Genomic DNA, 27,403 nt, shown 5'->3' with positions numbered 1-27,403 from the left:
GCCCTCTCCGGCGCGCCCCTACCGGACTCTGCCGCCGCCGCGGCGCCGCGCGGAGGAGTGCCCAAGCCCCCCGCACCGCCGCCGCCTCCGCCCCTCATCCTCACTGCTCCCAGTACGCGCGTGTGCGGTGTGCGCGTGTCGTGTCGTGCGTGTCGTGTGATCGTGAATTGACGCAATGTGTGATGGACGCAGGTGGGGAGGTGAAGAAGAGCAAGATCGAGCGGGAGATCGACGAGTACTGCGGGGAGGGCCTGAACGAGCACGAGGACGAGGACGAGAAGGTGCCCGTGGCCACCCACCGCCTGCTGCTCAAGCTGCGCGAGGAGAACTTCTTCGTGCCCACCGCCAACCGCGCCTTCATCAAGACCTGCAACACCTTCCTCGTCAACATCCTCAAGGCCATCAGCTCCTGCGTCAAGGCACCCACCCTCTCGCCCACGCTGTGATGCACGGCTCGGAGTTAAAGTATTGCTAACGCACACGCGCTCGGACATAAAAAGATGTGCAAGCGCGACCTGAAGGCGCAGGCGTTCTGGCTGTCGTACACGACGTCGTTCCTGCACCTGCTCAAGCAGGAGACGAAGGGCAAGCTGGAGGGCATGCGGCAGATCCGGGACCCGCGGAAGAACGGCATTCAGCTGATGTCGGCCAACAAGCTCATCCGCAAGATCACCAGCATGCCCGAGACCTCCACCGAATACATCATCCTCTCCCGCCGCATCGAAATCTGCGGCTTCGCCTGCAAGCTCCTCCAGATCACCCAACGGTACCGTCCACGCACGCACGCACACACGTGACACTGATGATGCTGACGATGACGATGGTGGTGATGAATGGTTGCTCGTGAGCAGGGTGTATTCGAATCTGCTGAAGATCATTACGAAGCAGCTGGAGCCGCTGCTGGTGCCGGTGGTGTTCTACCACAGCCGGATGGCGCCCAGCCCGTTCGTGTCGGCCCACGCTCCGTCGCCGGCCACTCACCACGCGGCCCCGCTCGCCTCCCCGCGTGGCGCGGCCAGCCCCCTGCGCGACGTCGGGCGGTCCGTGTCGTCGGCCGCCGTACCCGCGCTCTCGCTGGCCCCGCCCGGGTCCAACCACCGCGCGGCGGCGGGCGCGAGCCTGCCGCGGAGCACGTCGACGCCGTCGTTCCTGTCCGGTCTGGCCCTGCCCGCGAGCGCGCACGGCGACTACAACTGCACCAAGAACGGCAACGACATCCTGCTGGTGCTCTCCAAGATGTTCTACAACCTCATGTCCAACAACGTCTACTGCACCATCGTACAGCAGTTCTTCACCCAGGTGCGCTTGTCGTGTGCGTGCTGTGCGTGTGCGTGTCGTGTCTTTGGCTAATTGGTTGGTGGTGGTGGTGGTGGTGGTGGTGGTGGTGGTGGTGGTGGTGGTGGTGGTGGTGGTGGTGGTGAACAGACGTATCACGTGATGGATGCGGCGCTGTTCAATCATTTGATCGACAACGCGCGCCACCTGGCCACCGTGGCGAACGCGTTGGCCGTCAAGTCGATGCTCTCCCAGCTCACCTCCTGGCGACGGCGAGTCAATCTCGTCCACCGCAAATCCAAGTACCGCTCCGATACCACCCGCTTCACTGCCTTTTTTTTTAGCTCCGAGAGCTTACTGACCGTCTGATGCACCGCGATGTGTGCAGACAATTCGCGCACATCCGGGAGGCGGTGAACGTGCTGTCCATCTCCAAGGCCATGTTCCTCGAAGTCGACACCGCGCAGGCCTTCTCCCACCTCAACGACCTCCAGATCCTCCACCTCCTCGTCTACTTCCAACCCGACGAGTACTCGCTTCTGTCCTCCGTGTGTGTGTGTTTGTGTGTGTGCTGATGTCCGTGGTCTGTGGTCATAGTTTGGCGCCTGAGCCGGTGCCGGGCAAGGTGAAGCAGAAGCTGCAGGAGCGAAGCCAGCAGCACTCCAAGGACCTGTCCCTCCACATCGACCCCACCCTCATGTTCACCTACAAGCGCAAGAAGCCCGACACCAGGCACCACTCCAAATGAACGCACGCCGTTACGTCTTACGTCGACGTGGCTTCTTTACCATAAGACCGCGTTATCTTTTTTTGTCGCTTTTCGCTCTTTGCCCCCCCCCCTCTCGCTAGGCGGATGGCTGCTTCTTCTGCCAGAAGCGGACCTTGTAGAGGTCCTTGGGGGAAGGCGAGAGGGCGGCCCACTCGATCCGCATGTCCTGGCCGGGCACGGCCTGCCAGTCGTAGTCGCGCACCAGGTACGACGTCATCATCTTCAGCTCCAGCAGCGCCAGCTTCATACCCAGACACGAGTGCCCTCCGCCGCCGAACACCACCTGCGCGCACCACCACCACCCCGCCAACGTCAGCGCCAGCGCCAGAAGCGATTGTGGCGCGCAGGCTGGGGCCAGATCAGTAAGTACCCAGGCGAACTTGGCCTTCTGGTCTTCGGCGCGGTCGAGGGAGAAGCGCTCGGGGTCGAAGGTCTCGGGGTCGGTGAAGTGGTTCGGGTCGCGCTGCGTGAGGATGATGTTGGCGTAGATCGACCGCCCCGCCTTCAGCGTGTAGCCCTGCCCCCCCACAGAGAAAAAAAGAACGAGAGAGGCGTGAGAACTGGGCGGCCTCCTGCTTGTGCGTCGGCCGAGAGTTGGCCAAGGAGCAGCAGCGGACAACGTACGTTGTATTCTACGTCCTCTGGCCCCACCTTGCGGATGATCCCTGTGGCGGGCGGCACAAGCCTCATGGTCTCCTTGATGACCTACACAAACGACACCACCACACCACACAAGTCAGCCAAGGGTGCGGTGCGATGCAAGCCTGAGAGAGCGCAGGCGCCGAGCTGTGAACGTGCCTTCTGGAGGTAGACCATGCTGTTGAGCTGCTCGTAGGTGAATCGGTCCTCGCTGTCGCCCACCACCGTCTCCTGCTCCTCGACCACCTTCTGCCGCACGTCCGGACGCTGCTCCAGCGCCACCATGATGTTGGTGAGGCCCGAGGTGACGGTGTGATGCGCGGCAAAGTAGAGGCCCGCAATGATGTCCACGACCTCGCTCACCGGCAGCTCTGTCGTCCGTGTGCGGTTGTGTGTGCGGCCGCAGTGCTACGTCAGTCAATGTCAGAAGCTTCTGGCAGGGGCTGTAGAGGAACCTCGCTGCGCTTTGATGAGGGCGAAGAGGTAGTTGTTGATGAGGTCGTCGCCGACGCTGAGCTCCTTGAACTCGATCCGACGGAGCGGGTCGTCGCTCCTCAGCTCCGCCACCTTCTGCTTGATGACCCGGCTCCGCTCCTCCACCAGCGCCCCCACCGTTTCCCCGAACTGCCTGCGCGACTCGAGACACTTGCTGTACTGCGTGCCCGGCAGCTGAACGTCGCCACACACGGTCAGCGACGGGCAGGCGGTGGGTGGCGTGAGAGGGCGAACCTTGATGGGCAGACAGCCGCCGAGGCCCTTGTTCATGCTCTCGAAAATCTCGAAGAGGCGGTGGCGTTCGTCGGAGGGCTGGGAGATGTCGGAGCCCCACACCAGCGCGCTGGCGTTGTCGAACGCCCACTCCTTGATTTGCGTGTACCTGCGCGTGTGCGACCGGTCACAGTCTGGTGAGCACACACGCACACGCACGTGCACACTCAAACGCACACTTGTATGCGGCGATGTGAAACAATGTTTGTACCATTCGAAGGTGCCGAGTGTGACCCAGTGCTCGACGCGGCGGGCGAGGTTGGCCTGCATCTTGGGCAGCATGGCCTGCAGGGTGCTGCGGCCCAGGATGGGCTGCGTCACCATCGCGCGATGGAACGAGTGGTCCCTGTGCCACAGTACCCACGTCAAGCGCGGCGTCAGTTAACTTATCGACGGGCGGAGCATGACATGGCGTGGTGTTGGGATGCAGCAGTGCGCACTCGCGTTCGTTGAGGATCTTGTCGCCCAGGATCTCCTTGAAGATCTGGAGCTGGGCGTTGGCGCTCACGATGCGGCCCTTCCGTTCCTCCTCGTACAAGAAGGCGAACGCCTCGGCTCCGATCAACACCAGCGTGGGCCTGACAAGCGCGAGACACACATTCACCGCACACGCACACCGCACACGCACCACACAGCACACAGTGGTCACTCCAAGTTTGTATGCCGGTGAGAGAAGGGGCGAGGGAGGCGCACTGGCCGAAGAGGTGTGAGTGGAAGACGTTGCCATAGCGGCGCTGCCTCGCCGAGAGGAAGCCCACAGTGTCGCGTGCAAAGTGCAGAGTCTCCCCGACCAGCGGCACGAACCATCTGTCCCACCCAGGCGGCTCTCCCGCCCCCGCCCCCACAGTTCCATTACGCCACGCCTGCCATCACAATCCCACATGATTTGGTTTCTATTTTTTTTTAAAAAACAGTATGGGCTGGCAGAGGGTAGCGTACGGCGAGGAAGGCGAGGACCAATACCAGACCGCCCAGGACCCACAGCCACACCATCTTTATAGATGAAGAAGTTTGGGCGGGCTTGACAACTTGGCAGTTTTGTAACGTTACGTTTTCATTTCGCAAACGTTTCGGCGGTGTTCAGGAATTAGCACGTCAAGCGAAGAGACGCGGTGGAGCGCACGGTGACCACACGGCAAAGATGAAGGCGGCAAAGGGCACCAAGCACGAATCTTCCCCATTTTCGATCAACGAGAGTGATGACGAACCAGATCTCGCTGGGGAGGAGCACAATGGGTGGCCCAGAGACGACTCACCCATTAAATCTCGCGATTTCGAACGAGGAAATCGGAATGGCAACGATACAGCGCAGCGCAAGGCCGGGGCTGAGGAAGAGCGAGGGTGGCGGGATGTGTACCTCACAGTTGAGTTCCTGAACGTGCTCATCATGAGCGTAGCCTTCCTCCTCCTCTTCGCAGCCTACAACACCATTCAGAACTATGTCACCTCCCTGCTACCTGGTACGCCTTGGCTTGTGTGTCGCGTGAGCGAAGGCCTGCGTGCAAGTAGTGTGCGTCGGTGTGAGGCTCATTGATGGTGTTGGCGGGTGCGTAGGCAACCTGGGCAATGTGTCTCTGGGCGTGCTTTACGTGACGGTGGCCGTGACGGTGTTCCTGGCACCTGCCATCGTCTACGCCTGCCGCGAGAAGTGGACCATGGTCTTTGGTGCCCTTTGCTACGTGGTACGCACCATCTCACCATCGATGACACCACTACCACTACTACTCGACGTGATGGCTAGCGAGTGACACTCAACCAGAGGCGACTGGTTCTCCCACCATGTAGGTGTACATGGCCTCGTTGATAGAGATCGTTGAGTGGGCGGTGCTCGGGGCGTCGGTGGTCATCGGCTTCGGTGCGGCCACCCTCTGCTCCCCCAAGGGCAAGCGGGGCACCCACACCGGCATCTTTTGGTTCGTGCGCCACTGTTCAAGAGGGCAGTCCGGCGTGCACTGGTGGGTTTGTCTGACATGCTCGACACGCGCGCGCGCGCACGCACGCACGCACGCACGCACACACACACACACACAGGGGTCTATTTCAGTTCAGTAACGTGTTCGGCAACCTGGCGGCCTACTTCGTGCTGCCTCACGTGTCGAAGGCGCTGCTGTTCGCCGTCTTCACGTCGGTCGGAGCGGCCGGCGCGGCGTCCCTCCTGTTCCTTCGCCGCATCGCGGCCTACGATCAGCAGCCGGCCTACCTGGCCGCGGGCAGCGACGACGAGGAGAAGGCCCGCCGACAAGAGACCATCGAACTCGTCCCTCCCGGCAAGCCCATCGTACGATCTCCGTGTGTCGTGCTGTGAGTCTCGTGCTCATGTTGGCTTGCCTGGCCTCGCGCAGAGAGGAATCGTCGGGATGTGGCGGCGGGTGCGGGACGGCGCAGGGTTGGTGTACCGCTCGATCTGGCTGGACGTGGTGGTGCTCTTCCCCGATCCGCGCATCCTCCTGCTGAGCCCCATGTTCTTCTTGACCGGCTTCGAACTCGCCTTCTGGACCGGGGAATTCCCCCAGCTCCTCGACCCCTCGGTACGACTTGACTGGTTGCCCGACGTTTCCACGAAGGGGCGTGCGCCGACCGTGTTCGAACTGACGCGTGCGCGCATGTCTGCAGACGATCGGTCTGGTGCTCATGTTCGCCGGCGTAGCCGAAGTGGTGGGCGGTCTGATGGTGGGATGGCTCTCTGACCGCCTGGGCCGTTCGTTCACGGTTCTCCTGGGAACCTTCTTCTACGGTGCGCTGAAGCTCCACGACGCAAACTCTCGCGGTCAACCCAATAGGCTGACACGGCCAGGTGGTTTCATCTCTCCTCTCCAGCCACGGGCCTGCTGCTCACGTCGTACCTCAAGTACGGCTACTGGGAGTCGCCCACCCTGTTCGGAGCGCCTCTGTCCGCCTTCGCCGCCGCCTACTGCTTTGGCACGGGCGACTCAGCCTTCAACACACAGGTTGCTCCTTACCGTTTTCAACCGCGCTGCACGGCATCATAGCTCACGGCACACGCACACGCACACGCACACGCACACGCACACCACCGCACACAGACCTACGCGGCGCTGGGGCAGCTGTTTCCCGATCCGGAGAGGAAGAGCCTGGGTGCGTTCACGATCTTCCAGTTCGTGCAGAACGTGGGATCGGCGGTGGGCTTCTTCTACGCGCTGGCCCTGCCCCTCCACGGCGCCACCGGCACGCTGGCCCAGGCTTGGATCCAGCTCGGCGTGCTCGGCCTTGCCTCCGTCCTCTTCGTCGCCGTCGATTGGATCTGGCTCCGCCGCGCCCTCCCCACATAAGCCCTTCGCTCCCTCGTCCCTTCTCTTTCTCTTCATCTTTCTCGTTCGTTTCACCTTCACCAGCCCGCAAACAAAACAACGTCCCGCCACCAACCGGCGAATTTGCACCTCCGGAGGCCTCGGTGTGGCTGTTTTTTTCCAGAGCGCTCGACCAAGAAGGAGAAGGCTGCCTCGATGAAGGAGGGTGGTGGTGATGGTGTCGGGCCGGTGACGAAGGGCCGGGGGTGGTCGTTCAGGCCCGCGCCGGTGGTGACGTTGGGCGAAGGCGGGCAAGAACAGGCCGACGCGGCGATGCTCCACCAGGGCGTCAACGACGTGCAGCTATTCAAGGACTGGATGGGCCTTCGCGCCTACTGCTTTGCGCCGTCCACCGGCCTCGACCACCCCCAGTACCCTCCCTTTTTTGAGTGCAATAACAATTCTATTTTATTTTATTTATTCATTTAAATTCAAGTTTCATTTTCTGGCCCGTGCCCAACCACAGCGTGGAGGCAAAGGAGGTGCCGCCGCACCTGGCCGAGGTCCTCGTGATGATGCTCAAGGTGGGACCCCAGCAGCTGTACGCTCCCTCCTCCTCCCTCCTCGCCTCGTTCAATGCCGAACGAACCAACCCGAAGGCCGACGCAAGGCGCACGCAATGCAAATGAATAATAATGGCATCACGTGATCAGGGTGGCGGCTGGTGCGGGCGTGATCCCGATGACCCAGAACGTGCGAGGCGGCCTCTTCAGGATGGCCGGCATGCGCGGCGTGTCCTGCTATCCCGAGTCACGACGGTACGTACCACTCCTCTCGCCGTCACCATCGTCGCCATCTCGGCACATCGCCACCATCGCTGGCCGGTCGCGACTCACTGCAAAGAGGGTACCCAGAAAGGGCCACGTGTCGGCGTTGATGAAGAGCGCGCTGGGGCTGATGCGCGACCACGCGGTGCCGTTCTCGGCGCTGTACCCATTCAAGGCGTCGTTCTACGAGCGGATGGGCTACGTGTGCGTCCACAGCAAGCGCAAGGTGGTCTTCTCCCCGGCCATCTTCGCCGGCCTCCGACCCTCGCCCGCGCTGCGCCTGGAGCGCGTGCCGGCGGCCGGCTTTGACAAGAACGAGTACGTCAACCTGCTGGCGCGCCTGCAGAAGAAGGTGCACGGCTTCGCGCGCTTCGCCGACGAGACGCTGGAGAAGCACATGGACTGGAGCGAGAAGGTGCACACCTTACACCGCCCGATATCAAAACAAAACGCCAGCCATTGGCGACTGACTCAACCCCGACTCTCTCCGACCCCCAGGTCATACCGCATTGGGCGGTGGTGGTGCGCGACCACAAGGGCATCGCCGGCGTGCTCGGCTACACGGTACGCGAGTGCCACGCAGTGAAAATGGGCCGCGCATTGCAGGAGGTGATGGTGGTGAGTGTTGGGCTGATGAGCCGCGCGCGTTGTGTCGCGGGGGCAGCTGGGGCCGTTCATGACGGGAACGATGAAGGTCGACGTGTTTGCCTACGCGAGCGTCGCCGCCCGAACCGCACTCCTGAGCTGGATCGGTTCTCACACGGATCAGGCACGTACGCCATGTGCTGCCTATGCAGCCGTAATTTGGGCTGACTTCGGTTGCTGTGTGCTCCGCGCCAGGCCAAGGAGGTCACGCTGATCATCTCGCCCGACGAAGACTTTGAGAACCTGGTCGCCGACGCCGCCTTCCACATCACCTCAGGTCGGACCTCTAGCTCGTCTCTCGCGATCACCTCATACTCTTCTTACACTTCGCTGTAACGCACCCGCACACGCACCCGCACACGCACACGCACACAGTCGAGATCCTGAAGCCGCAGATGGCCCGCGTGGTGTCGGTGAAGGGGCTGGAGGGACTCCCCGTCGGCGGCGACGACGGGCTGCAGCTCGACTTCACCCTCCTCGACCCCTTCTTCCCGGCCAACCACCAGCAGCGCTACCGCTTCACCGTCCACCAGGGCCGCCTCCGCGTCCAGCACCGCGACAAGGCCGAGGCCTCCGGCGACCACCACGACAGCGACGACGGCGCTGGCGCGCAGCTCGATGTCCGCGGGCTGACGGCTCTCGTGTTCGGAGTGGTCAAGGAGGGCGCCGACGAGATCGAGGGCCGAGGCTGGGGCAACTCCTTCCCCAAGGCTACACGGAGGGTCATCAAGGCCATGTTCCCACCAACCACTCGGCCCCTGCTCTACGAGAACTTTTGAACGACGAAGAGCTTCTCTCTGTTTTATATGCCTTCTCTGGATTGTGGGACGTCAGTGCTGAAGGGCGGCCATCATCTCGCCACAACGGCCGTCGCGGATCGCAGGCGTGGAGCCACTGCCCTGTCGGACGATATTGGCGTGGCGCAGCCGCGGCCAAACGATACCGTGTCGGGCTTGAGCACGCCGCCGCAGCCCTGCGCCTGGCAGTGCGGCACCACCATGGACTCCTTCGGGAGGGCCACGGCCGCACAGCCTCGAAATGCAGGAATGCCTGACTCTGAGCGTGAACGCAGAGGTAAGTGTGCCTGTGTGTCGCCCCAGTGGAGACGCCGGCGCCGGTAAGAAGACGATGTTGTGGAAGTGCTGATGAGTTGCCGCTAGCGGCGCTAGGCCCAGGGCGCCCGATATCAGAATCGCCCGATCGGGAATCATCTTGGGCTGTTAGACCACCCTAGTGCGGGACATCAGTGTTGCCCTGGCGCAGCTGAGAACACGTGGTGCAGCTGGTCCCGGACGCTGGCAAAGCTCCCAGGCTCGGTGGCATTACCAGATGGATCTCTGGAATGGCGCTGGCTGTGACATTGGGCTGTGGCCACAACCCACACTCTCATGATCAATACCCCTCCGTTGCGCATACCACTCGCGATCGAGGAGTGAGTAGTAACTTAGGAAAGCTGTCTTGTTGTTGGCGAGTAGAAAAGGGCACATGTACATGGAAGAAGGACACCAACTCGTGAGCGCTCGCTCACCCTCAGAGGCCGCTGCTGATGCCCATGCCCCGGCTCACCTGTTCGTACACGATGTAGCTGATGCTCACCGCAGGGATCGCTTTCATGAAATTCGGCAATATGCCCGAATAGAACCCTGCGCGTCACTCACCCATACCACAACACACGAGTGAGGCCAAGTATATGCGTGTGTGGTGCGCGCGTGTGTGGTGTCTCAGTACCGAGCAGGCCATCACACTTCCAAATCTTGAAGAAGGCATCGCTCATTCCGTTGTACAACATGGGTCTCCCGGCCATCCCTGCACCACCACGAGAGAGATCGCGGATATGATGATGGTGAGGAAGCTCCGGTACTTCATCACCGAAAGAGAGAGATCGGATCGGATCGAGCGCGTACCCTGCGTTTGAAGGCGAGTGCGCACGAGCTGCAGGGGGTAGGCGACCACCTGGCCGCACGTGCTCGAGATCGCCCCGCACACGAAGACCGTGAGCACGCCCGGGTGCGTGTTCGGGTAGCGCCGCGTGTAGACGTCCCTCAGGGTGGAATACACCGCAAAGTCCACTCCCGCGTACGGTATCACCCCCACCACCGACGGCAACAGACCCCTGTGCGTGCGTGTGCGTGTGCGGTCGTGTGAATCCAAGTGTCGCACAACAACAAAGTTGGCGCAGGTGTCGCACCTGAACAGGGCCGAGACACCGTCGGTTCTGACGATCGAAGAGATGCAGTGCATGATGCCACGGTATTCGCCTGGCGCGGAGACGGCAAGGCGGGTCTTGGTGATCTCCAGGGGGTAGATCGCGGTCTGCGAGATGGCACCGGCGGCGCTGCCCGCGATGAGCTTCTCCTTGATGGCGGGCGCCGACGAGTCGCGGCACAGCATCCGCTTGATGGACTCGTAGGCCCAGAACTTGACCGCCGACTCGGGCGCTATCTTGATGATGTTCGTCCCATTGCCCCGATAGAAGCCTGACGAGAAGAGCGCCAAACAATGACAACGACGACGATGACGACGACGATGAGAACGACGAGCACAGTGCACTCTGGGAGCTCTGGGGTAGAGACGCACCTTTCCAGCCCGATTCGAAGTATATCTTCTTGAGGCTGTTCCAGATTCCACGGTACTCGGGCGCAGCAGCCCTCGCGGCCGCATCCGGCGCGGGGCGGATCACACCCGGACGGGCCGCTGCTGGTTTGCCGCCGGCCAGCTGCTTCGTCGCAACGCCTGCGGTGACCACCACAACAACGATCCGTGAGCACTTCTCTTGGTAGAGGCCTGACCTCTTCCATAGCGCCAGCACAGACAGGGGAAGGGGCAGATGAGATTGTGGTACCGGCGAGCATGGCTGAAGAGTTCTGGGCTTGCAGCAACATTTTGAGGCGATCAAAGGGGGCCGTGGTTGTTCGGGATACCGCACCTGAGCGAGCCACGAGGAGTCAGTTGGATGGATGGAGACTAGCGAGGGCTGCGTGGGACTGTGGGCTGGGGGATTGGGGGAGTGGACGAACCAGCGATGCCTCCGGCGATGAGGCGTTTCATCGGGTGGTCGATTATGTCCGGTATGATGACTTCATCCCCTGCGCACGCCCGCAATAATAAGACATACGATCGGTAGAAGAACCAACACACACACACACACACACACACACACACACACACACACACACACACACACGAGAGAGAGAGAGAAGAGAGGAGCGTGGTGTTCAGAACCTGTGTCGATGATGTGCCTGAACCAGTAGTCGAATACATTGCTGATGGATATGTTCCTGTGTATATGAAAGAGTGGGTGGGTGCGGTGCGCGCCGATGATAAAGGTAAACAATGGCCATACACGCCAGCGCTGGTGCTAAGAGAGCCAGAGATCCAGAGAGCGTGCGTACCGAGAAGGGAAGAGCATGAGGATGCGCTTGAAGACTTGGAAGTCGATTCCTTTCGTGTGATCCACGCCCATCCGATCGATCAGCTGGATGATATCACCGTCCGACACCTCTGTGCTCATGCCTGCACATCACCCATTGCGAGTGTGGGGGAGGGCCATCAGCATGACGCGTCTCACTTTGAGGGGTTTTTAATGCGGTGGAGGTCCATCGTGTGCGTTACCGATCTTCTCGAGGGCGATGCGGATCTCGTTGGCTTCGATCAGACCGTTGCCGTTGAGGTCGATCTCGTCGAACAGCTCCCTCAGATCCTTTTCTCTGTTTGTTTCGTGGAGGCCACGCATCGTCGTGTTGAGTTCAAACTGCAGTCGGCTGTGCACGCCGTGTGCGAGGAAGACGAACCTCTCCTGGGCAAAGGAGGCGAACTCGCCGTAGGAGATGGAGCCGTCCTTGTCTGCGTCGACCATGACCATCATCTCGTGCACCTGCTTGTCCGACGACGGCAGCCTAGCACAAGCGGACACAGCGACTGAGTTAGACCAACCGGCTGACTCTTCTACGGTGGCGAGGGGTACCCCATTCTCTGCAGGCCGGCCTGTATCTCGTGCTCGTCGAGGGACCCGCTGGAGTCGAGGTCCAGCTCTTCGAACACCCGCCGGTATCGCTCCACGTTCGCCTCCTCTCTCGCCTGTCCATTGGGTTGTATTGTCATTATTTTCGGTTATTATTATTATTTGTATTTGTATTTTTATTTGATTTTGTTTGTTTTTGTTGGCATAGGGCAGAACGACGTACGATGGCGGGGAGGGAGGCTTTGAGCTGGGCGGGAGCTGAGGGGAGGGCCGCGACGGCCGCCCCGATGCTGCTGGCGGATGCGGAGGGCGGGGCTGCAGAAGGAGGTGCACCGGCACTACCCGGAGCACCGGTTGGAGAGGAGGAAGAGGCAGGTCGCGAGGCGGTGGATGGAGGCGGGGCTGTAGGCATCGGGGGTGCCGTGGCTGCCGCCGAAGATGAGGGAGTGGATGAAGACGTGGTAGAGGAGCGCCGCAAGGGGCCGTGTGGATTCGCGGCAGCTGCCGCGTTCATGAGGAGCCTTGTGTGTGTTGTACAGATGGGTGGTGGTTGTGAGGTCGCTTGGTAGAACCTTCACTTCTTGGCCAAGAGAGATGAGAGGTTCGAGGAATCTCGAGTTTAGCCCAGGCTCTTGACAACTTCTTGAATCTTTCGAGGGGGGGGCTTTGCTAAAGCGAGACGCTGTGTTCAACTTGGCAGTGCGGAAACGCTGCTCGACCAGTCCATGATCGCATCACCTCTTCGGCTCGACGACGGCTGACATCAGGCTGGGGCGGGATTTCCCAGGACAAGGTGGTGCGCACAAAAGCCAGAGGCCGCCTGGCGAAATGTCACGCAGATGGCCCCACGAGACCTGTCGACGGCCGTCACCTTCATCTTGTGGCGTGTGCGCCCAAGACCCAGGGACAGAGCCAGACCACATCTCTCCTCTGGCAGCAGTCTCTGGTACTCTCCTGGGCGCAGTGGGACGAGCGCAGCACGTTGGGCTCACCATTGCTGGTCCCTGCCAATGAGTTGAAGATGGGTGATTGTATGGGGGGGTGTATTTACACTTCCGGGTGCCGGGGCTATGGCCACCATCATGGCGCAAAGTCTGGTAGCGATGGGGGCAGCGATGACGAAGATTGCCGCGGCTGCGTGCCGGGGTTGCGGGTGCACTCGCTGCAGTAGGTCGCCTCCTCCTTGGCGTGGAACTCGCGCTCCAGCAGCCGCCCGCACCCTGTGTCCAAGCGCCACCACATGCAATCAGCCCCCACATGCTTCTCTGTTCTCCAGAGCGTGGAAGAGAGAGAACTGTACCGGTGCAGGTCAGGCAAGGCTGGTGGTAGACGCGGCCCAACGCGAGCAGGCGCGGCTGGTCGTCGGGGATGTGGCGTGCGCAGCGAGCGCACATGTCGAGTCGCCCGCCCCGAGCACTGGGCGGCGGTCGCGGCCCGGCGATGGCGTCGGCGTCGGCCTGCTCCTGCTGTCGAGAGGGCAGCAGGCGCGCATGGTAGAGGTGGATCGACACGGCGGCCAGTCCCGACAATGACGAACCGGCCAAGCCGCGGCGGAGGCTGAGGGCCATGAGCCGCGGGCTGGGAAGCATCTCGATCGAGGGCGGGCTGGGGAGTGTGGCCTGCGCGCAGAGCGGCTGCAGGTCCTCGCACTCACCGCTGCCGACGAGCTCGGTAACGACGGCCTGTTCGGCCGACGAGACGAAGCGCGGAGTGGGCGGGATCGTCTTAATGCCCTCGTTGGCAAGCTTCTGCTGTAGCTTGGAGAAGATGTTGTTCATCTTCTGGTTCTCCGGCTGCTCGTCGACGTCGTAATAGTCGGCACCGTCGTCTTCCTCCAGCGGCGGCGGCAAGTCGGCGACATCTGGTATGGTGTGGAACACAGCCACGCCCGACGCCGAGGTCGGCGGGGGCAGCGTAGGCTCGGGCTTGAGCGCGTCCGTGAGTGCGGGGTTGCACACTGGCGGCGGCATGGTGGGCATGGCGACGGGCAAGCTCATTCGCGAGCGGGCCAGTCCGGAGTTGGCCAGCTTCTTGTGGAGGAAGTCGAAGATTTCGTTCATCTGTTGCTCGTTCTCGCTCTGCTGCGTGGACGAGACCACCGACTCGTCGGGCGGGCTGTCCAGCAGCAGCGACGCCATTTTGGTGTACGACGAAGCTGACGAGCCCTCGCCCGCGGCCAGCAGGAGGTCCGACGCAATGGCTGATGACGTGGCCTCCTGCTCCGCGGCGGCCTGCTTCTCCTCCCGCACCTCCACTTCGAGCCCCGCGATTTCCTTCTCCACCATTCGCATGATGTCCTGAGCGACAGCAACGAGCAAGGCGAGATGAGCCACCGCTCGCAGTCACAATTCCTGGTCTGGTCAGAGGGTACCTCAGACGAGGCGTCGCTCCGGGAGTTGTAGGTGCTGGATGACCAAGGCACGTCCTTCTTAAAGTCCAGCTTGAGGCGGTTCACCTGCAGGGCCACCTTCTCTCGCAGGTTCTGCCACGCGTTCAGCCTGTGTGCGCCACCGCGTCGACAAGTGCAATGAGTACTCGCTGCGAGAGAGAGAGAGAGAGAGACGGGCGTGTGGTACCGCATGGTTTTGACGACGTTGTTTTGGCGGATGGAGTCGAGCACGAGCACGGTCTCCTCCAAGAGCGACCCCGAGTCGCGCATGATGGTCTTCCAAATGGTGAGGTTGCCAGCGTTGCGCTCGGCGAGCTTGTCGCGCGTCAGGCTGCTGTCGGTCCCGAGGCTCCGCAGGCTGAAGTCGAGCAGCGACCGCCGGAAGGCTCGCTCGACGCCCTTGAGGCGGCACACGAGGTCGTAGATGAGCTTGGAGAAGTCCGTCAGGTCCACCAGGCTGTGGGTCTTGAGGCTGTCAACCGATGAGAACACGAGGAAGAGCTTGTCCAGCACGCCCTCCACGCTCTCCAGATCGGACAGCAACTGTGCCGCCTCACCGTTGAGCGCCGCCTTGCCCTGGCCCACCTCTCGCACCGCCGCTGCTTAGGGGGCATCGTCCAGGTTAGCTACGGTCCCAATAGAATCCACACACACGCGCGCGCGAGCATGTAGTGTGTAGTTGAAACGTACGCGCGTCGGCAGAGGGGGTGGAGAGGACGTCGCTCTGGAGGAGTTGGAGCGAGGCCCGGATGTTCTGCTTGCAGAGGGTCACGACCAGGGGCTCCTCGGGGCCGTTGGGCGTCTTCTTGTTGCTGTTGGCACTGCGCACGCTGCGCCAGAATCGATCCCGGTCCCTGTCCAGGATCTCGCTCGTGCTGGTACCGCTCCCCTGCGCGCCATTGCCCGACGGCGGACCCGACGGCGTCCGTTCGATGTCGCTCGTGCTGGAGCGTACAACGGTTGGCTTGGCCTTGGCCTCGCGCGCCGGCTTGTAGCTGTTGGGCGCGCGGGGGACCACCGCGGCCGACCGCTTGCTGGCATCGTCGGCCGAGTTGAACGACCGCAGCCGGAGCAGCACCCCGCCGGTCCTCTCCCCGCCGCCGGCCGTCGTACGACCATGACTCGCGGACGGCTTGTCGCCGGTGGTGGGAGTGGTGCTGTTGTTGGACGCCGACAGCGATCGGGAGGGCTGTTGCCTGCCCTCAACGCCCAGTTCGCCTCCGCTCTTGTGGGCCACCACGCCGTTGCCGCGCGGGTTGTCGACGGAGCCGTTGCTGATGTCGGTGGTCTCGCCCGCGGGGCTGTAGGACATGAGCGAGATGGTCGGGATCGAGGCACCCTTGTCCCGCCGGCGCCGCAGGCTGGCCGTGCCGGCATCGGCCTTGATCTCGTTGACCAGCTGCTGGAGGCAGTCAAGGACCTGCTTCCACAGCGGGTGGAGCGAGCTGCCGGACGAGATGAGCGGCGAGATGGCCACGACCCGCTTCACCTCCCTCTGGGCCACGACCAGCTCCTGCAGGGCGCGGCGGACCGAGCCCTCGTAGCTGGCCTGGTCGAGGATCGCAGGCGTCGGGGCGACGTTGTCGCGGGCCGCGGCGAGGCGCAGCTTCTGCCAGACGTCGAGCTCGGCCTGGACCAGCGCCACCACCTGCTCGATGGTAGTTTCCATCTCCTCGAACCGCTTCTTGTGCAGACTCTCCGCCTGCGTCATAGGTCGCTGGTCGAGCAGCACGCGCGCGAGGGCCTCCAGCTTCTGCGCGAACGTACCACTGCCACCGCCTCCGCCACTACCACCGCCCACGCTGCCGATGTTGCCGTCACTACTGGTGTGGCCGATCGCGGCGATGCAGGACAGGGCCTCGGCTTCGGGTGGCGCTGCCGCTGTGGCGTCTTCCTGGGCGATGAGGCTGGCGGCCCGGGCCGCGTGCTCGACCCAGCCGGCCTCGAGGGTGTCAGCCCGACTCTTGCCCCGCGGCCGCGTGATGAGGTTCATGAGCTTGGAGCCCTTCTTCTGCTTCTTCGCGGCCTTCTTGCCCTCGACGCCCTTTTCCTTCCGGTCCTTCTTACGCAGCAGGCCACTCACCGTCAGCCCGCCGCCGCTCTCCTTCGAGACCGGACCGCCCTCCTTGGCAGCACTGTCGGTGGCGGTCTCGATTACGGGCGTCGCCTCGACGCTGTCGCTACCCAGCGAGTCCTTGCCGCGCCGCAGCTTTCGCTCCTCATTGGCGCTGGCCTTGGCCTCCTTCCGTTCCCTCCGCTGCTTGCTCTTCTTCGTCTTCTTCTTCGCGCCCGGTCCGCTCTCCGCCGGCGGCTGCTCGCTCCCTCCGCCATCTGCGCTCGGCTGCGGTGGCTGCTCTGTGACGATCGATGGATTGGATGCTGCTGCGTCGTGGGTGGCGATGGTGGTCACGCCCTCGCAGCACGCGGTGCTCATCAGCGGCTGCTCTTGCTGGGTGCTGGCCAGTGAGTCCACGAGGGTCTCGCGTGGGCTCTTCGTCGCCGGTTTCTCCTCCAACTCCGCTTTCGGCGCTGCGTCCTTGTCCTTCTTCCGCCGACGCGGCCGCTCGTCAAGCGTCTTGGGCCGCCTCTTGCGGGCCTTCTGCTTCTTGGCTGGCCGCGGTAGTTCCACCTGGCTGGCTCCTGCCTCTTCCGTGCGTTGCATCTGCACTTGTGGTTGTTGCTCCTGCGGCGGCTGCTTGTCGTCGGCCATTGCGATCGCTCGATTGAGCAGCCCGAGGGCACTCCTGCGGAGCACTTCCGACAGGCTCCGCTTTCGTGAGCTCTCGTTCGCGGTGCCAGTACCACCGGCGGCGGCTTGGCTCCTGCTGTCGCTGCTGGTTGCGATGGCAGCGGCGGCAGCGAGCGAGTGTACGCCGCTTCGAGACGAGGGCAGGCCGGTGGAGTTGGATCGCCGCAGCTTCATGTCCTCCACCGGCTCGCGACCCGCAGCTGAGTCCACGGCGGCCAGCAGCGCGCTCGATGACACCACGCCGCTGTTCGTTCCCACGAAGGCAGTGATCGCGCTGCTGCTACTGCTGCTCGAGACGCCGCTGGCGTTGTTGTTGGGCTCCGACGACGATGGCGAGGGCGCGGGGCGAAGGGCGTGGAGGCACAGCGTGACATACGCCAGGACCGGCTTCTTCTCGCGCAGGCACGCGGCGTAGTCGCGCTCGGCGAAGAAGGCAGGAAGGCCCCACTTTCGGCGGAGGAGGTCAAGCGCGGAGTCGAGTGCGAGTACGGCGCCGACATCCCTCCGCTTGCGCTCCTTTCCTCCGTCGCCCTTGGCGGTAAGCAGTCGGGGCTTCACCTTGGCGATGAGGCTGGAGAAGAGGCTGCCGCTCTCGAGCGCCGTCTCGTAGTTGAATAGCGCCGCACGCAGGGTCGCAGCCTCTTTTCGCTTCTTCTTGCCCTTCTTGCCCGCCCTGTCTTCGTGAGTCAGGAAGAGGTTGACGCGGCGCGCCAGCAGCTTCTCCGCCGTGGCCAGCGAGATCGGCCCGTGAAGCTCTAATGATTGGCCGCGTCAAGGAGCAGGGTGAGCGAAGAAAAAAAAATGATTGGCACAACACAGCAAGGCCGTACCGCTCGGGGCGGCTTCTTCGTAGCTCAACGGCCTGATGATGCCGTAGTAGACGATCAGCGCCCAGATCAGGGCAAACACGGAGGTGAGCTTCCCGTCGTGAATGTCTGGTGCGTGGAAGAACAACAACGTGATGAGAAGAGAGCCACGTGAGATCGTTTCTGTTGTTTTTTGAAGGAAGGCGGCGTGCGAAGGTACCCTGTGGCTGGATGATGTGGAGAAGGAGCACGTTTTCTCGCCTCATGAACGAAAAGCAGGATTCGAGGTTGGCGACGTGATCCTTGGTAGAACCGGCTAAGCTGATGTCCGGCACCGGCTTCCCAGACAAAATCTCCAGCAGAGAAGAGAGCACCGCGCCTGTGTCCACACATCCATCCGTGTGCACAGCACGGCTGCAGGTAAGCCCCATCCGCCTGGGTGGGTGGCGGCGGTGGTGGCGGTGGCGGTGGTGGCGGTGGTGGCGGTGGGTGTCGTGCGCACCGCTGCCAAAGTCGACGGATAGATCGGAGAGGACGGGGAGACGGGCTCGCTCAAGCCAGAAGTTACACCAGCCCATGAAGGCCTGCCACGTTTGCCCGCGGAAGGAGCTGTGAGATACAACCCGCCGACGCCATACATGCCAGTGCAGTGGAGGCCGAGAGAGAGAGACGCACGGTGTATTGAAGTTGTTGGGAATGGGGGAGCTGTTCGAAGCTCGTGCGGGTCGGGTCTAGGATTCGCGGGTCGAGAGCCTGGGCGGGAAGATCGCAACTGTTCGTCGCCATTTCCGCCTCCTCGCTGCTCGAGTCGCGGCGTGGGTATTTTGGGGGGGAGGGGGGAGGGATGAGGAAAGAGGTGGGGAGATGAGCCGTTGCAAGGAGAGAAAATCGGCGCTGCGAGAGGTTCGACGGAAGTCACTCGTGGGGCGCTCGCGATCTATTCTGTGTTATGTGTCACCACCGGCAGCATCAACATGCAGTCCTCGAACGCGTCAGATCTCAACCGTTTAGAAACCAGTCGACACGGACCTCTGCTGTGTGTCTTGAGAAACGGGTGGTGAGTGTTGGGCCTATAGTCCTTAATAGGTAAGGAATGCCTCTTTTTTCAAATCGAAGCGGCAGTTGTGCGCATTCTTGCCGAGGCCGTTACAATCGTTGTAACGACCACCGTGAAGGTGAGTACCTGGCTGGCTCGAGAGGCTAACGACCGCTCTACGATGGTGGCTGGGGCACGCCATGGAGTGATGTCGAGAGCTGGTGAATGAGGATGCCCGCCGCGACACTCACGTTGAGTGAGTCCAGTTTATAGGAGCCGTGGGCGCATTCGCCCGAGGCCTCGCTGTGTTCGATCTTGGTGGTCATTGTGCACTCGTTACGCACGCTCGGCCGCAGCCCGTAGCCTTCGTTGCCTGTCGAGATCACAGTGGAGGCGAGAATAAGCCCAACGTCATATCGGGGAGCTAAGATGGGCAAAGGTGGCCATACCCAGCACCAGAATGGTGGGAGCGCTCAGACTCAGCTTGTGGCTCGGACAGGCATCAGCCTCCAGGGCCGTGCCCACGATGTTCCAGCCGCTGTGCGCGAGGAAAGAAAGAAGCAGTTGTCCTGTCAAGCACTGGGCCTGCCCAAGAACAGTTTCTTGGGTCGTGGTACCGTCTGCTGCTCTCGTGCAAAAACTGCGGTAGATGTCGCGCTCGATAGAGCCGAGCAAACTCTAACGCACCTGCACTGGCCTTTCGCATCGAGACGTCAGCTGAGTCGTATCGCAGTGATACATGTATCAGTCGGTACGCACCTTGGACACATGGGGGCTCGGCGGACATGAGTTCCTTTCACTGTGGTGCGCGGACATGAGGGAGAGTGAGCACTCTCGGCCGGGGGCGAACCACCAAATAAAGAGCTGTGCTGTGCTGTAGTACCTTAGGATGATACCTCGCGCGCCGAAGAACATGGCGCTCCTCACGATCGCCCCGAAGTTCTGCAGCACGCGGGCTACGGTCAGGATCGAGCTGTGAGCGCAGAGGGGGAGGAGGCATGTACATGAGGATCCCACACTTCGTCGAGTGCCACCCAGAGAGGCGCACGGCCTTCTCGCTGCTGCGGCTCCGTTCGCTCCATGTAGTTGGCCAGCGCTGGCCGCAGGGCGCTGCAATGGAGCACAACGCCTTGGTGCACGTTGTTTGGCCCACGAGTCTGCATACGCCACACCGCGGTCATTCATCACCACACACACCGGCACACATGGCCCACACGACACAGAGATCCACCTGAGATACGCGGAGGGCTTACGTGGTAAGCTCCCGACGGGGGAGGTAGTCCACGGGGAGGTCAAGCTCCTTGGCCATCTCCTGAATGCTCTCCGCACCGGCGGAACGCTTCCCGTTCACCCCTTGTCGTGCCTCGCCGTCGTTGTGGCCTCCTCCTTGCGACTCACCGTCGCGACCAGGCATCTGCAGGAACAGACGATGCACCCTCCGCGCTGTCGTTGATCCATTCGCACCGTCATCGGTGCAGCCCTCCGTGTTGACGTCGCTGCTGCTACTCCGGAGCACATCTTTGGTGCGGTAGCGGGCAAGAGCGGCCTCGACCGACTGCAGGCCGTACACGTACTCCCCGCCTTGTGTCGCGCTCGCTCCCTCCGGCCGAAACCGATGGGTTCGATGCTTGTTTCCTCCCTCCTTCGATCTCCAGCCGCGCGAAAATCCTTCATTCGATCTGAACGATGCAAACCCTCTCACTGGGCCACAGCCCCAGCTCAGAAGCCCCACCTGCACGCGTGCAGCGGCCCACTTGCATCGAGCGCTGCTCCCTCGCATCTCGATTTCCTTCGCAGCGAAGATCTGCTCGCGTGTTGTTTTCTGCGTTTTGTCCAAGGCTCGCTACCACAAGGCGGTCTGGCTCTTGTGGCCCCAGGCACACGAGGAGCGGTTGGGTGTGGGCTCTCAGCTTGCAAAGATGATGTCATGCTACTTCGAGTCCAAGGTTCGACGTAGCAGGGAGTGCCATGCCTTCCCAGCATTGATGCAGCGAGTACCACGAGTTATGGAGGCGGGTCGTCAAGGTCGGCACAGACCTGACCTCGCCTCACCACCAACGCAGAGAGCAAACCCTGCTTCATCAACAAACCGCCTGGCCGCAAGGTCGGGATCCTCCTGGACCCCAATACCCCCAACACCGCGTGATTCGCCATCAAGCGGCCCACACCCACCTTTTTGCTCCAGGCATGTTCTGTGTGTCGGTGTGCGGCGGCGGGGCGGAAGACTAGAGGAGGGAGTGAGTAACGGGGGGCGCTCTGCATTCAAGGGCGAGGCGATAAAGGATAACGCGGGTCATGGGTGAGGAAGGCCTGGCGTGTGCGGAGGTGCATCCTTGGGTGGGTCGGGCGGGGGTTTGAGAGGGGTGTTGCACTCTAGTACTCGTGCTCTTCGTCGTCGTTCTTGGGCTCCTTGATGCCGGCCTTCTCCCTTTCGGCCGCTTCCTTGTCCCGCTTGCCCTCGTACCTCTTGTGCTGACGCGTCCTCTCGCCGGTCTTCGTTCTCGTCTTGTCGGCCTTCCGCCACAGGGCGATTTCCTGCGCACAGGGCGCGCCACGACGACGACGTGGTGAGTGATTATCATCCAGTTGGTCAGGCCTGAACCTGGAAACCAGTTGTGGGCACAGGGGTGATTGTACCTGCTGCTTGAAGTAGCGACGATCCTCCTCGTCCACGAGAACGAGGTTAAGGTAGTACTTGAGGGAAAACTTGCTGTGGACGTTGCGGTAGGTGGGGGTGAGCTCGAACGGCGTCAGGAAGAGACGGATGGGGATTGACTCGCCTGAGTACGTAACGACAATCGTGAGACCTCTCTCTTTAGCGGTCGAGGCACAACATCGCGGGTGGGGAGGAGCAAGTACCTCGGACAGGGGCACCGTCCATGATCTCGTATTTGGTGATGGTCTCGCTCTCGTTGTACAGGTTAGGTCCTGATGTAGGGCAGCCCGATTAGCGCACTGGCACGAACTAGGAACGTAAGGCGAGGCTTACCAGAGCCGGTCGACTCTCGCTTGATGATGGCGATCTCCATGTGCTTGATCTTGATGCGCACGAGCAGGAAATAGATCTTGCCTGTGGAAGTGCGAGAGAGACAAGCAAACTATGTTACTAAAGACCATCGCGGCAAAGGTGAGTGGCGAGGTGGCGCAGAAGCGAGAGCGAGACGTTGTTACCGATGATGACATCAGTGAGATGGTACTTGGATCGGTTGTACTCGAACTCGATGTGAAGGCAGTCCTCGATACCGACCTCCATCTTGATGGGGTTGTTGACGTCCGGGTTCACCTGGTAGTTGTGCACCCAAATGTCCTTCTCGGTCGTAACCGTCGACGCCAGGCCCCGCGTCACTGTCACGCGCACGAAGTACCTACACTCCCCACCACCTGTGCGTCAGCGCCGGCGCCCACAACAAGCGATGTCGAAGAACAGGACAGCGAAAAGAGGGGGGGTTGGAAGGCGATTCACACCTGAGGCGCACGTTGATGCCGTGGTACGACTCGTACTGCTTCTCCACCTTGGAGAATTCGAAGGGGAATTCGTTCACGCCTGTGATCTCTCCCGCAGCGGCGAGCTCCTTCGATAGCGAAACAAATTCGTGGCTGCTGCCTCGCTCGTAGAACATCTCTGCGTGCACAAATAGAGATCAGATTTTAACGCTGGCGTTGAAAGGGCAGCGTCATTTGTCACATGCAAGCGAACACCACAAATTCACCGGGTAGGTTTGGGGGGGGGGGGAATGAGAGGAACGGTGATTACCAACTTGCCCGATAAAGTCGACCTTGATTCCCTGGTGCTCATACTTCTTTCCTTCCTTGCACGTGACTTTGGCAACACCCTTCACGGTCTCGTCCCCAATGTACAGGGGCAATTTTTCTGATCCGTTCTCGGTGGTGAAGTCGATGGTTTTCCTCTCTTCCACACCATCAAGCAAGATTGTCACCACAATCGGCGAGCCGAACAGGAATGCCATGATGTCCTCACTCGAGCCAAAATGTGGGAGCGATCAAATTCTAAGACTCAGCCCCCCACAAACTGAAACGGCCAAAGAAATGTACCCCATTATTATTACCAGGAAAATTTATTTCCTTCATTTTTCACTTGTGCACTGCTCAATCCTGGAAAATAGTAGGAGACCCGTCTGATCTGATTTGTTTCTGCGTTTTCTCCCCGGCGGCTGGTTTTTGGACGGCACAAAAAGGACCCTCTTTTCTCTTTCTTCCCCTTTTACATCGTACCAGTTGGACCCTTCGGAGTACCTTAAAGTACGGCCTCCCTGTCGCCCCTCGGCCCTCACCTCATCTCGATCTTAGATTCATATTCCTAACCACATCTCTCTTTCTACAACAGCATGCGAATTATTGCGGCTTACCTGCTTGCAGTTCTTGGCGGGAACTCCTCCCCCTCTGGTTCTGACATCAAGAAGATCCTCGAGTCTGTCGGCGTTGAGGCTGAGGATGAGAAGATTGAGCTCCTCGTCGGCGAGCTGAGCGGCAAGGACGTCTTCGAGGTCATCGAGGAGGGCAAGAAGAAGCTCGGTGCCGTGCCCGTCGGTGCTGCTGCCCCCGCTGCCGCCGCTGCTGCCCCCGCCGCCGGTGGTGCTGCCCCCGCTGCCAAGGCTGAGGAGAAGAAGAAGGAGGAGGAGGAGGACGATGACGTCTTCGGTGATGGTGGTGGTGATGGTGGTATGGGTCTCTTCGGCGGCGATGAGGAGGACTACTAAACTCTCAAATGCCCCGCACCCCCTATCGGTTCTTTTAGCTCTCCGAATAAATCGAACCTCTCCCTCATTCATTGCTGTCGATCAAAGATCTTTGATCTGGCTGCACGGTGAATTGTTGCTGTTAACATTTTACCATCTCTTTGAGAGAGTATCGCCACAATCAGCCTTCCTGCCCAATGGTGCTTGGTCGTTCCAAGCAGAGCAACTGGGAGCTAGCTAACGCAGTTTGGCCAGGCACTGCCGCACAGCAGAGATGCATGCACGAGGTGTACTTTACCAAGAGTGAATGATGTTATCAGCAGCTGGGTGGCTTGCCTGCCCCCAGCAGAACAAAGGGTTGTCGTCAGCCTTCACCCCTCTTCTGGAGACGGCGACGGCGCAAGTACGGCAAAACCCGCGGGCACAAGCCCTGAGCTGGCCGACATTGCCCTTTGCCGGAACTTGAGTGATGGCAAGGCAGGGGCGGGCGCGACAGGAGTGTGCACAACACCGAAGTGGGTATGGGGAACAAATAAATATTCTGTACAACGACTTGGCGGCCAAGCGCCAGCCACTACAAGTGTCTTCGGAGGTAAAGCTGCAGGGGAGAATTCGCCGTCGGCGACTGCAACGCTGCGGGGGGAGGTCTTGTCCTGGTCGAGCCTCTCGCGGGTCGGGTGTGTTGTAGAGTCACTGCTGAGCTCAGTAGGCCTGGCCGTTGCGCGAGTTGGTACGGGAACGGTGGGCGGCAGGCGGAGGCGGAAGGCCGCTGGCGACGCTCGCCGACCGCTGGTAGGCACCCGGGCCGCCGTAGGGGGCGTGCTGCTGCTGGTGGTGGTCCATCGAGGGCAGCGTGGGCAAGCTCGAGGTCAGGTTCGACTTTAGGCCGCCGAGCGAGTGTGCTGCTGCTGCTGGTACTGGTACTGCTGAGGCATCTGGCCCTTGCCGGATCCGACGGAGGCGAGAAAGTCGAGGTCGGAGTCGATCAGCGAGAAGGAGCCGTGGCTGCTCGAGGGCTGGGCCAGCGTCTGCGGCTGCCACTGCTGGCCCTGGCTGCCGGGCTGCTGCTGGCCCCACAGTTGTTGTTGCTGCTGAAGGAGCTGCTGCTGTTGCAGGTGCTGCTGCTGGGCGAGCTGCTGCTGGTAGAGGGCGTACTGCTGTTGCTGGAGCTGCTGCTGCTGCTGCTGCTGCTGAGGGTGGGGCTGGCTGCCAGCTGAGTGCGGCGGAGAGATGGGGCCGGCGTAGGGGATCGAGGGTGCCGATGCCGAGAACGGGGACATGGGCGATGGCTGACCCGCGTGGCCGGCGGCAGGGTCCATGGTCTTGAAGCCCTGGGCGGCGAGCCTGTTGAAGTCATCGGTCGACATGCGGCCGACGTCCATCACGCGCTGCGGCTGCTGCTGGCCCTGGCTGCCGGGCTGGCCGGCGAACTGACCGGCGGTGTAGCCGCCGGTGCCGCGGGGGCTGAGCGGCGAGGCCGGCGACTGGGCGAGGGCCTGCTGGAGCTGCTGTTGCTGCTGCTGCTGCTGGATCTGCAGCCTCTGCATCTGCTGCTGCAGCTGGAGCTGCTGCTGCTGGTAGTCGTCCTGGGCGCCGGGCACGGCCTGCGGCTGCGGGGTGGCGCCATAGAGGGGCTGCTGGTAGGCGACGGGCGCGAACGGGGCCGACATGTTCTGGGTGGCGCGCTGCTGTTGTTGCTGCTGCTGGTGCTGTTGGTAGTGCTGCTGGAGCTGCTGCTGCGAGGGCGAGGTCGGGTTCTGCTGGACGCGCGGGGGCAGCGACGTGCTGCGCTTGCGCGAGAGGGTGCCGAAGCTGCCCTTCTTCTCCTTGGGCACGTTGCCGCCCTTGTTGCTGCCGCGCAGGTAGTCGTCGTCGTCGCTCTCGTCGTCGTAGTTCTCCTCGCCGTCGTCATCGTCGCTGTCGTCGCTCGAATAGTCGCTGTCGTCCTGCTTGCCGCGGCTCGACTTGGACGACTTGCCGCTGCGAGGAGCGCCGCCCTCGCGCGGCGGGCGCGAGGTCTCGTACTTGAGCGGGCGGGCGCCGGTGGTGCGGCCGCACTTGATCTCGTGCTGGCTGAGGAGCTCCTCGAGGCGGTCGAAGGTGTTCATGAGGAACTCGGTGAGGTGCTCGTTGTCGACGCACTTGTCGATGAGCTTGATGACGCGCGGCTTGGCCTCCTTGCACAGGCTCACCAGCGACTGGATGACGGGGTCCTTCTCGGGGTTGTCGCGCGGGCCGAGCGAGTTGAGCATCTCCTCGAGCACGTCCATCGACTCCTTGAGCGGGTTGAGGATCGACTTGACCTCCTCCTCGTCCATCTGCGTGTTGCGCGACGACCGGCCCTGGGCCTCCTTCTCCTGCTTGGAGAAGACCTCGTCCTCGGGCCGCTCGGGCGGGAAGCGCACGCCCTTGGACCGCAGCTGGCTGTAGTGGTGGGTGTACAGGCTCATGCGGCCGTTGGTGCGGTCGCTGAAGGCCTTGCCCCAGGCCTGGATGAGGAGCAGCACGCGCTCCTCCATGAGGTCGCGCATGTAGTTGCCCGACGAGCTCACGCCGAACATGCGCTTGCCGCTGATGCGCGGGCGGGCCAGGCGCAGCAGCGTCTTGAACAGGGCCTCGTCGGCCGCCACATAGTGGAACCGGGTGCCGCAGTTCTTCATGCAGGTCTCCAACAGCTGCACCGGAGGAGGAAGGGGGGGGGCAAAGAGCGAAGCGTAAGAATTTAAGAAATACGACGACGCGCTAAGAGCGAATGCGAGGCAACCGAGAACGACCACGAAAAACAGGGGAAGAAGACGAAGACGACGAAGGGGGGGGGTCGTACAATGAGGGAGAGGTAAGTGATTCGGTTGGAACGCTTGACGCGACGGAGTCCGGCGAGCAGGCGCTTGTGAATGACGCCGAGAGCGGCTTCATGACTGTGGGCACCCACAAACAATCATGCGTAAGATGATGCTTCCCGAGACAACAGAAGCGGAGCAACGAATAAGAAGAAGAAGAGATCAGGGAAAGGAGGGGAGGCCGCGTACGAGTGGTTGTTCTGGTACTTGTTGACGACACCGCAGAAGTAGAGGTTGGTCTCCCAGTCGGGCGAGACCAGTCCTGGACGCACGGCGCGTCGCTGGATGGACTTGAGTCTGTAGTAGACCGCGTCGCGCACCGGCTTGTTCACGGTCTGGCACGTATCGTATCGTCCGAACATCTTCTTGTTGTGTGGTGTGTTGTGTAGGTGCTATCTACTGTCGAGTAATCGTCGTTGAGGACTTTTCTTCTTTCGGAAATCGAACGCGAGAGGAGCTGATGTGCAGTTGTTGTTGCTTGAGATCGATGCTTTTCTGATTCTGGATGATTCTTGAGTAGAGAGACCTCGGGGTCGTTGTACACTTAGCAGACAAGAAACCGGCGAGGCGGTGGAGGAGAGGTGCGCGGTTCGCAGAGGAGAGTTGAATGACTGACGAGCGAGGCGGCTGCTGGGGGCTGATAAAGACGGCGTGGGCTCTTGAGGCAACCCACGCCCCCGCCAACAAGGCGGGCGATATTAATCGTGTCCCGGCGAAAATCGATTGGAAATTTCGGCCGCCTCCACGGTGATGA

The 27,403-nt window shown here is 61.7% G+C and overlaps 11 protein-coding genes across 11 annotated transcripts in view; 5 read left to right on the top strand and 6 right to left on the bottom strand.

The window, feature by feature from the left end:
* ACA1_278050 (uncharacterized protein) overlaps window positions 1-446 on the top strand; it is a gene marked incomplete at both ends in the record, with an annotated part of 1,836 nt that extends 1,390 nt beyond the window's left edge. Inside the window, 2 exons of the mRNA XM_004344567.1 lie at window positions 56-112; window positions 193-446. Of these exons, the coding sequence (XP_004344617.1) occupies window positions 56-112; window positions 193-446 (311 nt within the window). The remainder of the gene's footprint in view (window positions 1-55; window positions 113-192) is intronic.
* A 54-nt stretch (window positions 447-500) lies between these two features.
* Window positions 501-2,023, top strand: ACA1_278040 (DIL domain containing protein; the record flags this gene model as incomplete). The annotated part of the gene is made up of 5 exons (XM_004344566.1): window positions 501-766; window positions 852-1,299; window positions 1,426-1,577; window positions 1,664-1,804; window positions 1,873-2,023. The coding sequence occupies 5 exons, from the start codon at window positions 501-503 to the stop codon at window positions 2,021-2,023; spliced, it is 1,158 nt and encodes a 385-aa protein (XP_004344616.1).
* Window positions 2,024-2,120: 97 nt separating this feature from the next.
* On the bottom strand, window positions 2,121-4,444 carry ACA1_278030 (cytochrome p450 superfamily protein; the record flags this gene model as incomplete). The annotated part of the gene is made up of 10 exons (XM_004344565.1): window positions 2,121-2,327; window positions 2,415-2,561; window positions 2,669-2,709; window positions 2,839-3,054; window positions 3,139-3,352; window positions 3,413-3,560; window positions 3,663-3,797; window positions 3,892-4,029; window positions 4,145-4,314; window positions 4,391-4,444. The coding sequence occupies 10 exons, from the start codon at window positions 4,442-4,444 to the stop codon at window positions 2,121-2,123; spliced, it is 1,470 nt and encodes a 489-aa protein (XP_004344615.1).
* Window positions 4,445-4,592: 148 nt separating this feature from the next.
* On the top strand, window positions 4,593-6,741 carry ACA1_278020 (transporter, major facilitator subfamily protein; the record flags this gene model as incomplete). The annotated part of the gene is made up of 8 exons (XM_004344564.1): window positions 4,593-4,911; window positions 5,006-5,133; window positions 5,237-5,364; window positions 5,483-5,729; window positions 5,794-5,979; window positions 6,065-6,185; window positions 6,269-6,399; window positions 6,496-6,741. The coding sequence occupies 8 exons, from the start codon at window positions 4,593-4,595 to the stop codon at window positions 6,739-6,741; spliced, it is 1,506 nt and encodes a 501-aa protein (XP_004344614.1).
* A 174-nt stretch (window positions 6,742-6,915) lies between these two features.
* Window positions 6,916-8,950, top strand: ACA1_278010 (uncharacterized protein; the record flags this gene model as incomplete). The annotated part of the gene is given in 9 exon segments (XM_004344563.1): window positions 6,916-7,130; window positions 7,226-7,300; window positions 7,413-7,517; window positions 7,614-7,941; window positions 8,025-8,090; window positions 8,191-8,299; window positions 8,324-8,352; window positions 8,367-8,448; window positions 8,547-8,950. 9 exon segments carry the CDS (start codon window positions 6,916-6,918, stop codon window positions 8,948-8,950), a joined length of 1,413 nt encoding a protein of 470 aa, XP_004344613.1.
* A 751-nt stretch (window positions 8,951-9,701) lies between these two features.
* Window positions 9,702-12,543, bottom strand: ACA1_278000 (carrier superfamily protein; the record flags this gene model as incomplete). Its single annotated transcript, XM_004344562.1, has 14 exons — window positions 9,702-9,814; window positions 9,900-9,977; window positions 10,076-10,284; window positions 10,360-10,648; window positions 10,749-10,904; window positions 11,014-11,097; window positions 11,189-11,257; window positions 11,394-11,449; window positions 11,564-11,684; window positions 11,784-11,878; window positions 11,963-12,067; window positions 12,136-12,248; window positions 12,356-12,445; window positions 12,466-12,543. Coding segments are annotated over 14 exons (1,656 nt in total), but the record flags the coding sequence as incomplete, so codon positions are not given.
* Window positions 12,544-13,212: 669 nt separating this feature from the next.
* Window positions 13,213-18,654, bottom strand: ACA1_277990 (calponin domain containing protein; the record flags this gene model as incomplete). Its single annotated transcript, XM_004344561.1, has 10 exons — window positions 13,213-13,352; window positions 13,433-14,429; window positions 14,504-14,630; window positions 14,709-14,836; window positions 14,936-15,120; window positions 15,212-15,516; window positions 15,550-18,025; window positions 18,101-18,205; window positions 18,297-18,455; window positions 18,579-18,654. The coding sequence occupies 10 exons, from the start codon at window positions 18,652-18,654 to the stop codon at window positions 13,213-13,215; spliced, it is 4,698 nt and encodes a 1,565-aa protein (XP_004344611.1).
* A 634-nt stretch (window positions 18,655-19,288) lies between these two features.
* Window positions 19,289-20,421, bottom strand: ACA1_277980 (mitochondrial rrna methyltransferase; the record flags this gene model as incomplete). Its single annotated transcript, XM_004344560.1, has 5 exons — window positions 19,289-19,485; window positions 19,562-19,650; window positions 19,996-20,054; window positions 20,117-20,222; window positions 20,366-20,421. 5 exons carry the CDS (start codon window positions 20,419-20,421, stop codon window positions 19,289-19,291), a joined length of 507 nt encoding a protein of 168 aa, XP_004344610.1.
* Window positions 20,422-21,485: 1,064 nt separating this feature from the next.
* On the bottom strand, window positions 21,486-23,080 carry ACA1_277970 (vacuolar protein sortingassociated protein 26, putative; the record flags this gene model as incomplete). The annotated part of the gene is made up of 7 exons (XM_004344559.1): window positions 21,486-21,647; window positions 21,750-21,892; window positions 21,972-22,040; window positions 22,102-22,182; window positions 22,284-22,477; window positions 22,578-22,734; window positions 22,867-23,080. The coding sequence occupies 7 exons, from the start codon at window positions 23,078-23,080 to the stop codon at window positions 21,486-21,488; spliced, it is 1,020 nt and encodes a 339-aa protein (XP_004344609.1).
* A 378-nt stretch (window positions 23,081-23,458) lies between these two features.
* ACA1_277960 (60s Acidic ribosomal protein) lies at window positions 23,459-23,830 on the top strand (the record flags this gene model as incomplete). Its single annotated transcript, XM_004344558.1, has 1 exon — window positions 23,459-23,830. The coding sequence occupies one exon, from the start codon at window positions 23,459-23,461 to the stop codon at window positions 23,828-23,830; it is 372 nt and encodes a 123-aa protein (XP_004344608.1).
* Window positions 23,831-24,690: 860 nt separating this feature from the next.
* ACA1_277950 (VHS domain containing protein) lies at window positions 24,691-27,011 on the bottom strand (the record flags this gene model as incomplete). The annotated part of the gene is made up of 3 exons (XM_004344557.1): window positions 24,691-26,484; window positions 26,634-26,727; window positions 26,839-27,011. 3 exons carry the CDS (start codon window positions 27,009-27,011, stop codon window positions 24,691-24,693), a joined length of 2,061 nt encoding a protein of 686 aa, XP_004344607.1.
* Window positions 27,012-27,403: the final 392 nt, after the last annotated feature.

Source organism: Acanthamoeba castellanii, assembly GCF_000313135.1.
Source record: "Acanthamoeba castellanii str. Neff unplaced genomic scaffold scf7180000084776, whole genome shotgun sequence".
NCBI lineage: Eukaryota > Discosea > Longamoebia > Acanthamoebidae > Acanthamoeba > Acanthamoeba castellanii.
Note: the sequence above shows the minus strand (reverse complement) of the source record. Positions and strands in the feature narration are given on the sequence as shown.